We start from the raw sequence: 10,946 nt of genomic DNA on the forward strand, positions 1-10,946 counted from the left end.
CACACACTACATGTCTTGTAGGGAGCCAGGCATCCCCTCTACATCTCAAATTGGATTGTCATGTCCGATATGAAGTTGTCTGTAATTTTAGCTTTGTTGTTGAAGGACCATTCCGGTGTATACTGATCCATATCCCCGTCGTTCAAGCTTATATAGGCCTATCTGGTGCTGTCCATGGGAAAAATGAGAAAATTGGTAAAGCTGACCATGATAATATATATTATATAGATATCTAAATATAATATGATATTATTTAGATATAGAGCTCCAGGACTCCCACCGGAGCACCCGGAGTGTTCCACTGTAAACACTAGCGCGTGGTACCGTGGCCGCAAGCTGCTCAGGGCCACACCCCCACCCTCCACCTTGACCCGCCTCTAAAAACGGCACGTTTGTGGAGAGCTCATTGTGGGACTGGCTTGTAGTGGCTGTAACTGTGCACCAAGGCTGAATTTCTTGAACGTCTTCAAGTACTGTATTAGGGGCCCACTAACACCTATATTAAAGCATCCATAAAATAGCATGCCATATGGGACCTTTAATATAGGTGTTAGTGGGCCCCTAACATTACAACAAACATTATTCTATCGACACAGACATTTACACTGATAGTATGGCGTAATAATTGATTTGCCTCGGGTGTACTGTGTAGTGGGTAAGACTGCCAATGTTTTTATTGGCAGGCTAGCGGGTCCCGTCGACTTGCGCTAGACTAGCACCAGCGATCTATGCAAATAGAAGGACTGAATGAAAATTGTTGAAAACGGTCTCCAATGATCAATAACACACTGGCTCACTTGGAAATGAGACCCGATGTCCAAAATCCTGAACTATCCCTTTAAGTAACAGTGGAGCAGGTGTGCATAGTATGACTCCAGGCTGTGCTACCTTGATCGCCACAAATGTAATGAACACATCACCAGAAGCCTTTTTTTGAACACAAAAGAACAATACATGTGAATGAGGCTTTGCCATTCAACACTCACCGACATGATAGTATTCCTTCTTCTCAACCGCAACCGGAACAGGTATGCTAAAATAGTATTGTGGGCGGGGCTGGACCTTTCTAGGCAGGGCTGGTCGTCCAGCCACGCCTTCCCGCAGGCTTCTCTCATCTGCCATGTGGGAGGCGGAAGCGGATGGGGCGAATCGAGAAGGAACCGCCCCACAATAAACATGGACGGCCGCCCTGTGGAACCATAGCAAATAGTATGGATGCGGTGTTATGAAAGCGTCTCCTTGTACCGTTGAATAACTGAGGGTTTTCCGGCTCTTTCACGCAGCCGCATGTACAGAGGGGTTAGGAGTTCCGCCTCCTCTGTACTTAGTAATTCACGCAAAAGTCATATTTCCATTCACAAAAGGCAACATGGCAAAAAGAAAAGAATCCGCGGGAGCTGCAGAGAGAATCATTAAGAAACACAAGCCAGTGTCTAAAGAAAAGACCCCCAGTCGCAAAACTAAAGCAAAGAAAAACACAGGTATGATTGAAAACGCGTCCTGGTTGTAAGGTGAAAAAAGGCAACTCATCGTGATATTTATTAGTATGCGATCCTATTCTCTTCGGACACGCAAAGCTCATCGGAGTTTAGTTACAAACGGGTCATTTAAACGCTCCCTTTATCATTGTTCTGCTTTTTTAGTCCATCCAATGTCAGATCTTGTTTAAAGTGGATGGACACACCGAATAAAGCATTAGTAGAACGAACTGTAGTGGTCGATCATTGCAGGATCAAATGTGCTCGTTAGATAGTATTGCCAGAAGTACACGCCAGACCGCCTGCAGGTGCATCGTTTGTGGATGTGCTGCGTTGTGGAACCAACTGTTTTTCAAGTTTTTCAGCTGCCAGATCACATGCCCTACATACCCATCTCTGCTGCTCTTTTACACCTAAATGTGCAGTTTATTTTCACGTGTGACTCATGGATGTGTTGTAAGCACTGGATACGGTACAGGACTGCGTAATCAGCAATTAACTGGAGTTGATGTTTGAATAAATTGTCTCAAATGAAAAAGTTTGTAATTTCTCTCTAATCTCACAAAGATATGCATTAGAATAATAAACCGTATGCATCCATCAAAAGTTAGTTTGAAAGTTTGTATCCCAAGTACTTCATTGCAACCTCCAGCGAAGTGATGAAGGCTCATGAATAACAAGTGAAACCTTTAGTACCAGTAGTAGAGTACAACTGCACTTCTTAAGGGGCCTGGATTGATCCGTGAGAAGTGCAGTTTGGTTGGTAGCTTATTGCCCAAACCAATACCATGATGACCCAATAAAGTCTGTCCGGCCTCTGCTTGCCTTGGCCAGGTAACGGACTGGAGGAGGAAGAGGAGAAGCTTGTGAGGAAGGTGAGTGCGAAAACCTGTGGCTCCTCTACTCGCACCACTGTCTCCACCACCTCCAAAACCAGCAAGTACTTCCCGTCTCCGCCCAAGAAAAAAGTCCATAGCAACGACCATGACAATGAAGATGGGGATCTCCACATGGTAACCATGGCGACGTCCATCCTTCCCACGGATGTCATGGGACCCTCACGACCAAAGAAAGAGGACAGCGAGGAAGAGGATGAGAGTGATGAAGACGACTGGGAAGATGTTGAAGGTAGGAGAACAGTCGCTTGTTGATAACGGATTCAATAAGTAATTTTGCCCTTCGTAGAACAATTATAATTCTCATTATTAGAAGTGGGCTATCTCTAGACTGTACAGACATGAATTGGAAGTTTGATGAGAACAACAACAAATTGTTTCTTAACACATTTGGAAATCATTTTCCCATACTGAAAGTTACTTTAGGCTGGCATGGGAGGGGTATTCTGATTGGCCGAGAGTTACTGTTGGTGAAGCCATAACTACTTTTTCTATGAGCATGCCCTTGGCAAGGACCAGTGTCCGATTTGTATTCACCATTTAAGTTTCTAGGGAAGCCAGGCTATATATTGGCACTAATGTGAATGGGTGTGGGTGTATATAGCCAGGCTATATATTGGCACTAATGTGAATGGGTGTGGGTGGGGGGTTGTGTGTCTGTTTCTATGCGTGTGTGTGTGTGTGTGTGTGTGTGTGTGTGTGTGTGTGTGTGTGTGTGTGTGTGTGTGTGTGTGTGTGTGTGTGTGTGTGTGTGTGTGTGTGTGTGTGTGTGTGTGGGTGTGTTTCTCAGAGCTGTCTGGGCCCCTGGGCCCCGGGCCCCCTGCTGAGCCCTCTCTGCCCACTCAGCCCGTGGAGATTGAGATCGAGACTCCGGACCTGATCCGCAGGAGGCAGAAAAAGTCAGTTGGAGTCGGTTAGAGTCAGTGTCTGTGAGAGAACCCCTCTGAGGGAGAGAGAACTTCAGCTGCAACTTTTCCCCACACAAACTTATATAGTGTATACATGCATAGTAATACATTTTATACATATAACTATGTCTATGTATTAGTATACATAGTATTGCATCAGTTAATAGTGGAATAGTAATGTAGAATAAAGTCAACATAAGGGCCGTTTTTCAATATTCAAGGATTTGTGTCATTTATAACTGATCCATTCTGGGGTTATTAATTAATTAATTTATGCCTTTGAACCATGTTAGAATGCATCAAAATGCAGCGAGTCAAACACACTTATGAGGCAGTAGAATACAATTAGAACAAATAGCTCCTGTTGTCTTGTGCTACTGAAAAGATCAGCTTTGATTTGAATGTGTTCAGAAGATTGAGGTTAGCCTAACTACTTTATTCTTACCGATTTCTGATTGGCCAGAGAGAAGAGGAAAGCAGAGTTTGAGCAATATCTTAAGCGGATGGTTAATCGCTTTAACAAGGATCTGCTGGAGGATACACACAAGGTACACACACACACACACACACACACACACACACACACACACACACACACACACACACACACACACACACACACACACACACACACACACACACACACACACACACACACACACACACTTACTTTACACACACTTACTTACTTTTCAACTTTTGGTCTCTCAGGTCCACCTGATGTGCCTGATAGCAAATGGGATGTTCCGGAACCGTCTGTGCAGCGAACCGGATCTGTTGGCCATCACGTTGTCCCTCCTACCCCCCCACTTCATGATGGTGGCCAAGGAACGCATCGACTACAACTACCTCTCTGGACTGCTGAAATGGTTTGTGTTTGTGTTAGAAAAGTTAAAAGAAGAACTTAGAGGTTAATGTGACCACGAAACAGTTGACAATGATGTTCATATAGTACAGCTTGCCTTGTCTGTGTATGTACGAACAAGAGCCTTTTCACTTCCATAACAAGGTGCGTCAAAAGAAGAACTTCTATCTGAACTTCAATCTCCTTTTTCTGCTGTATTAAACACTTTTCAATCACTCACAATCACAACTCCAATCTCTCCTCTGCCTCTATCTCTCTCTCTGTCTCCCCCTCTCTTTCTCTCTCCCCTCCCTCCAGGTTTGGTGCCACCTTCACCCTGAACCCCAGCCTCCCCCACGTGGACCTCACTGACCCCCGGGGCCTCCTGGAGAGACGCCTGGCCAGCCTGTCGGCCCGGGACCACCAGGAGATGACCCATGTGAGTGGTACTAGGGCCCCTGACATACAAGACGCTGTAACATTTTCTGATTGGATAGACTCGCTTTGGCCTTCCATACATGGGGATTTATTCTTTATTCCATGATGATCCATTGCAAAACATTTGTCACAAGTGAAAAGGTCCTGTTGCAACACTCGATTTTAGAGATGGGAGGACAGGGTAGGAGTTAGGCAGCAGATATTGGTGTTGGAACCCAGACCCCAACACCCTCACCACTTATCCTGCTACTATTAAACCAAGATAGAACACAGTATGAGGAGTGGGACAAAAATTAACCAGAAACAACACATGACAGAATAACCTGTGAATACAATGTAACAAAGTTGACTGTGATGACCTTTTTATTCATAGCTGCTGCTATTGGTGCTGAGGTCTCTCAATCTCTTCTGCCGATTGGTCCTTTCTCTGCAGCCCATTTCCTTCAAACCCCTTCGAGCCAAGGTAGGGCTTACACATTAATCATGTCCTAACTTTAATTCATGCATTGATCCATAAAATAATGATAAACAATGAACAGTAACTAAGCAAACAACATGATTATTAAATGTATCTTGGAAAGTGGGGTGAGCTTGGCCATGGCCGTCCTCTTAGGCTGTCCACAAAAGGTTTCCTATCTCGTGTGGTCTTTTTCCTCCAGGGCAAAGGGTCCGAGAGCAGTGGTAGCCTTACCCCAGGCAAGAGCCCCGGCAGTGGGAAGTCCCCCAAGGAAAGCACCCTGGATTCAAAGGTCTCCCCCGGAACCAAGAGGCCCGCCCAGGCCTCCACTGCCACTGCTGGGAGGAGAGGGGGAGCCAGGGGCGGGAAGCGGGCCAAGCAGAAAGAAGAAGATGAGGAGGAGGAGGAGGAGGTGGAGGAAGAGAAGCCAGAGGTGAAGAGCGGGAGAAAGGGGGGAGGCCAGAGGCCGAAGAACGCCAAGCGACGCAGCGTGGCGTCCAAGGTGAGTTACAAGGAGGAAAGCGGCAGTGGGGAGGAGGAGCTCAGCGACGGGGAGGAGGAGGAGGAGGAGTTTCAGGCGACCGGAGAGGAGGACAGCGATGAGGAGGAGGAGGAGGAAGGGGGCAGGGCCAAACACGGAAAGGGGAGGAGCCACGGCAAAAGGAAACACAGCAGCGGTGGTGACTTGTGGAAAAAGAGGAACAGCAGCAGCGGCGGCGGTGGGAAAAGACGCGAGAAAATCAACAACAATAACGATGATGATGAAGAAGAAGAGGAGGAAGACGACGACAATGTGGACAAAGGTGGCAGAGGAGAGGGTACCAGGGGCAAGCGGAGGAGCGGCGGTGGCGGCAGGAAAAAGAGGGAAGGGCCCGGCGCTGACGAGTGGCTGGAGGTGTTCGTGGAGAAGACGTCGGCGTGGCTGTGCGTGGACGTGGAGCACGGCGTGGACCGGCCGCAGCTCTGCTGGCAGAACGCCACGCAGCCCCTGGCCTACGTGGTGGCGGTGGACGGCGACGGGCGCCTGAAGGACCTGGGCAGGAAGTACGACCCCACCTGGATGACCTCGTCCAGAAAGCGCCGCGTGGACGAGGAGTGGTGGGGCGAGACGCTGGCGCCCTTCCTCGCGTGGGAGGGGGAACGGGACGCCAAGGAGGAGAAGGAGGTGAGTTAAGTTATCCTTTATTGTGCCTTTTTGGGGGAAATTCTTTCTCTGGGAGAAATTCTCTGGGGGAATTTCTTTCATCCGGGAGCCGGTGAACACACCCGGAGCAGTGGGCAGCCGCAGTGCAGCGCCCGGGGAGCAAGTGGGGGTTTCAGGTGCCTTGCTCAAGGGCACCTCATCCGTGGATGAGGATGTAGGAGAGTGCTGCACAACTACTCGCCCAGTCCATATTTTTGCCTACCGGTCTGGATTCAAACCGGCCACCCTCTGGTTACCGGTCCAACTCCTTAACCAGTAGGCCACGGATGCCCCCAGTCCCCCCGTGAGTGGGGGGGATGGAGGGAGGGTGGAGGAGTCTGGGTTTGCACGTGTTGTGTGTGAGAGTTTTTGTTTTTCTTGTGTTGTGGGTTGTCGTGCGTGCAAGTGTATGTTTGTACTTTTGTACAATACAAAATGCTACAATAATTTGATGTTGATTGAACCTTGGTCCACCATTAAGTCTTCAGCTTACCAGGCCTTATGTGTGACAAGTTCATTATCACCATCTCTGATCAGCAAATCAGTAAATCCTCTAGCACTATAATCATCTAAGCTGTGTCTAACTATCTAATTTAACTGTAATCTCCTGATGTTTAAAACCATGCAAGCTGGAAAATAAAAAAGTAAATTTTCCTTTTCAAACCACTTGGGGTCGCACACTCGTTACACACTCGTTACACACATGCCACCCCTTAACCCTCTGTCTCGTCTTCTGCCTTTCAGCTCCAAGCAAAGTTGCTGGACAGGCCAATGCCTACCTCCATAGCGGAGCTGAAGAACCACCCTCTGTACGCCCTGACCAGACACCTGCTCAAGTACGAGGCTCTCTACCCCCCCACGGCGGCTGTGCTGGGGTACTGCAGGGGGGAGCCCATATACTCCAGGTCAGTCTGAGTTATACCATTGAAAATGAGCACGTGTGACGCATTCCCAGGCAAAGATATTAACCAGCATGTCCGGTTTATCGGCATTAACAGTTTTGTCTAATAATCTCGCCCTGCATGTCATTTCTAGTGATATGCAAGTCATGGTTACAGGGACTGTTCTCCTTACTGTTTACAGGGACTGTGTTCACCAGCTGCACTCAAAAGATACCTGGCTGAAGGAGGCACGCACCGTCCGGATAGGAGAGGAGCCATTCAAGGTGAGACACTTTTTCACACCAGAGTTACCTATCCCGTCCTAAAGGAAAACATCATTTTGGTTTTGAGAGATGCCAGACTTCTCCTTGAGACAAAGAGACCGGATCAAGCAAAAGGAAAAGTGGAAAGTTGTTGTTCTCTGTAGGGATCCCTTCCCTGATGTTGTCTAGGGCTCTAGTTCCCCAAAGGATAACATTGCAGCCGTTTCGAGGATTAAGCCCTGTGATTCATTCAATGTTATATTTCATCATCTCATCGTTCTCTTCTTCCACATCCCAAATGCCCTCTTCTTAAATTGTTTCTCTTTTCTGTCTTGGGGCCATGTCCACACTACATCGGATAATAGGTGAAAATGATTGGACTTTCCATACTCACTAAGCCAGCATTTTCCAGCACTCTAAACTTAGTTTTTCGAAAAACTGTTTCTCTATCTATCCGGAGTAGTGTCGACACAACCTTCAACTCACCTCCCTAGCACTGTCTTAAGCTTTCATTCAGAGTATTCCCCAGGCCCCATCAATCATATTTCTGTCTTTCACCTCTATGCTCTCCATCTGTCCTCACAAAATGTATCTCTCAATCTGTATCTCTTTCTCGAACCCTCCACAACGATCGCATGTTCGTTGTCATAGCCTACATCTTCAACAACACGTTCCATCCACAACCAGAGCCCGGACACTGATGTGTGCTGTATGTCCCCCCCCCCCCCACCTTCTGCCCTCTACTGATCCTCAGATGGTGAAGGGCTTCTCCAACCGCTCCCGTAAGGCGCGTATGATGGTGGAGCAGAAGGAGGAGAAGGACCTGGCTCTGTATGGGGAGTGGCAGACGGAGGAGTACCAGCCCCCCATCGCTGTGGAGGGCAAGGTGGGTGGTGTGGCAGCACTGAGTCCGGTTTAGGATGTTAAGTTGACTGGATGGTGGTTCATTTGTTCCAGATGGTGAATGTGCTTGTCACAGCAGAAGGCACAGAACTGAGATAAAAAAAAATGAAAAAACGTTATCTATTGACATTGAGTAGCAACAATGCTAAAGTGGATACAAACCATACGTGTAAACAATGAAGACAGTTTAGGTAGACGTGTCAAAATCAGTCCATGCTAAATGATTCAAACCATACATTAATGACCAATATCGTCTAAAAGTATCCAATTGAATGAACGGCGAATTTTGGGGAAAGACGGTCTATTCTTCCACACACTTTCTCAGTGTTTAAGCATCTGTCGGTCTCCTCTGCTCAACCCCAAAAATGCCCCTGGGGAAATGTCTATTTTGTGTTTTCTAAGTGATTAATACTCACCCCCTGGCCCCTCCTAGGTTCCCCGTAACGAGTTTGGGAACGTGTACCTGTTCAAGCCCTGCATGTTGCCCGTGGGCTGCGTCCACCTGCGGCTGCCCACCCTGAACCGCGTGGCCCGCAAACTGGACCTGGACGCCGTGTCCGCCGTCACAGGCTTCGACTTCCACGGAGGATACTCTCATGCTGTGTAGGAGCTATCTCCCTGCAAGCACGACCGCACCCACAAGCACACACACTCACAGAGGCACACACATACATACACTAACACACACTTAAACATGGCCGTACAACTCAATTCTGTGGAGGGGGAATCTTCAGCATTACATGCCGGTTTACATGTGTTTGGGTTTGTGTGTTCCAGGACCGATGGCTACATTGTGTGTGAGGAGCACGAAGAGATCCTCAGAGCAGCCTGGGAGGAAGATCAAGTGCTCCAAAAACAGAAGGAATTAGAGGTGTGTGTGTGTGTGTGTGTGTGTGTGTGTGTGTGTGTGTGTGTGTGTGTGTGTGTGTGTGTGTGTGTGTGTGTGTGTGTGTGTGTGTGTGTGTGTGTGTGTGTGTGTGATTATGTTGAAATAGGCCTCATGGATTTGTAATGATGTGTCATCTATGACATGCCAACCCTGTGCAAACACACATTTACATATTCAAGTTGTCAACTAACCGAGTGCAGTACACAAATACTGATTTGTTTTTTCGGGATACTGATTTATTTGTCCGGGCAATGGGACATTGATTAAAATGTTGCTTGTCTACTGTGCAGACAATAGCTTGTCTGGTCTAAAATTATAGAACGGCCAATCCAGAATGTCAACAGAACAGAACAGACAATGACAACAAGAAATACAACGTACAGCAGTGTCCTATTTGCACACATTGTGTTGGGTGTTGAAGTATGTGTTAATCACCACTTTCGTCCTCCTGCCATCTGCAGAAGCGAGAGAAGCGGGCCACCACCAACTGGAAGCTGCTGGTGAAGGGCCTTCTGATCAGAGAGAGACTCCAGCTGCGATACGGCAAAAAGAGCCAAGGCCTCGGAGGAGCAGGGGGCTCGAGTCAGGGCCATGGCCAGGATGGAAAGGGGGCGGACGGGCTATCGGCCGACGAGGAAGGGGTGGAGGACGGGGTCCCAGTCGAGGGCCCCGAAGACAAGACTGCAGCCGAAACACTGGCCATGGCCTGGCCTCAGAACAGACAGGATGAGGGAGAGGAGGAGGGAGGGAGGAAGAGTGGGCCGAAGAGGAAGATGACACAGCGTGAGCGGAAATGCCAGGAGAAAACCATGTTTCCCTTTGAGAAGGTGTGATAAAAAAAACAACGGAATATTGGCAGTACCAAAAGAAAATACCTCACACTTCAAAGCTAAGTGAGCAGCACCTGCTCTCTATTCAGAGGGTTGTTCAGGCATGCCTCGGGAAAAGATGGGAGTGTAAACAAATAAATACAAGTTCTTGTTTAACAGATCAAGTGTTAGGTTGGAGTTTGGTGGCTGTAGCATTAATCGTCTGAGAAGTCCACGCATGGTTCCTTTGACGCTCCAGTCGATGGCAGACCAAATGAGACTTTGGTGCCAGTCACAAGGCCCGCCGTGAGAGAGCAGTATCATCCAGAGAAATAGGATCCTGACTTGGACCAAAGAACATGCAGGGCTGTCAAACAGTTTTTTTCCACACAGGGAGCCAGGAATTCTATCGTCTGTTTCTTTGTATTTGTTACCTAGGGGGATAGTTCTGCTTGTACATTACCCACTACACTGCCATACTGTCATGCATACACTAGATATATATAAAGAGCATATGAAGGATGACAATGTGTATTACCACCTTACACATAAACACACAATACATTTCCCCTTTCCCACTTAAGGAAGGAGGGACCGCTATCATTATCCTCTGACATGCCGTTATTTACCCCCTTCCAACCAGAGTCTGCCCCCAGTATCAAGGGAATGAGGATCCTCTTCATACAAAATAATTCATCTTATTATAAAATAATCAGTAGATGTCATTGTTTAGGTCCATACGCACACATATCCCATTCATGTGTTTCATGTGTTTGTTGTCTCGCATTGTTTGTTTCAAACTTGTTTGTTTTCCTCTATGTTGGTGTTTGGAAAATGTGTGAATTAATGTAATGTTTTTGTATCAAAGTATTTTTGTAAGACATTTTGGAATGCAAGTAAAATTGAAAAGGCTGTTTTTGTTTGCGTTCATTTTGTTCATTTGTAAAACACAAACAGTTTTCATGAAATTGTCAACAGTATCACAGAAATAAGTGTC

At 47.3% G+C, this 10,946-nt stretch overlaps 1 protein-coding gene across 1 annotated transcript; it reads left to right on the top strand.

Annotated features, from left to right (window-relative positions):
- Window positions 1-1,218: 1,218 nt before the first annotated feature.
- On the top strand, window positions 1,219-10,743 carry xpc (xeroderma pigmentosum, complementation group C). Its single transcript, XM_084479272.1, has 14 exons — window positions 1,219-1,481; window positions 2,313-2,606; window positions 3,165-3,273; window positions 3,746-3,830; window positions 3,994-4,151; window positions 4,445-4,565; window positions 4,938-5,027; window positions 5,224-6,186; window positions 6,949-7,109; window positions 7,288-7,369; window positions 8,103-8,234; window positions 8,685-8,854; window positions 9,029-9,122; window positions 9,602-10,743. The coding sequence occupies exons 1-14, from the start codon at window positions 1,370-1,372 to the stop codon at window positions 9,971-9,973; spliced, it is 2,943 nt and encodes a 980-aa protein (XP_084335398.1). The 5' UTR covers window positions 1,219-1,369; the 3' UTR covers window positions 9,974-10,743.
- Window positions 10,744-10,946: the final 203 nt, after the last annotated feature.

The sequence above is a fragment of the Micromesistius poutassou genome (genome assembly GCF_964030765.1).
Source record: "Micromesistius poutassou genome assembly, chromosome: 15".
NCBI classification, from domain to species: Eukaryota; Metazoa; Chordata; class Actinopteri; order Gadiformes; family Gadidae; genus Micromesistius; species Micromesistius poutassou.

Bases quoted from the DNA above. Each gene is read 5' to 3' on its own strand.
- xpc (XM_084479272.1), top strand. From the start codon at position 1,370: ATGGCAAAAAGAAAAGAATCCGCGGGAGCTGCAGAGAGAATCATTAAG. The intron at 7,110-7,287 runs GTCAGTCTGAGT...TACTGTTTACAG, and splicing joins GGGGAGCCCATATACTCCAG to GGACTGTGTTCACCAGCTGC. The intron at 7,370-8,102 runs GTGAGACACTTT...ACTGATCCTCAG, and splicing joins TAGGAGAGGAGCCATTCAAG to ATGGTGAAGGGCTTCTCCAA.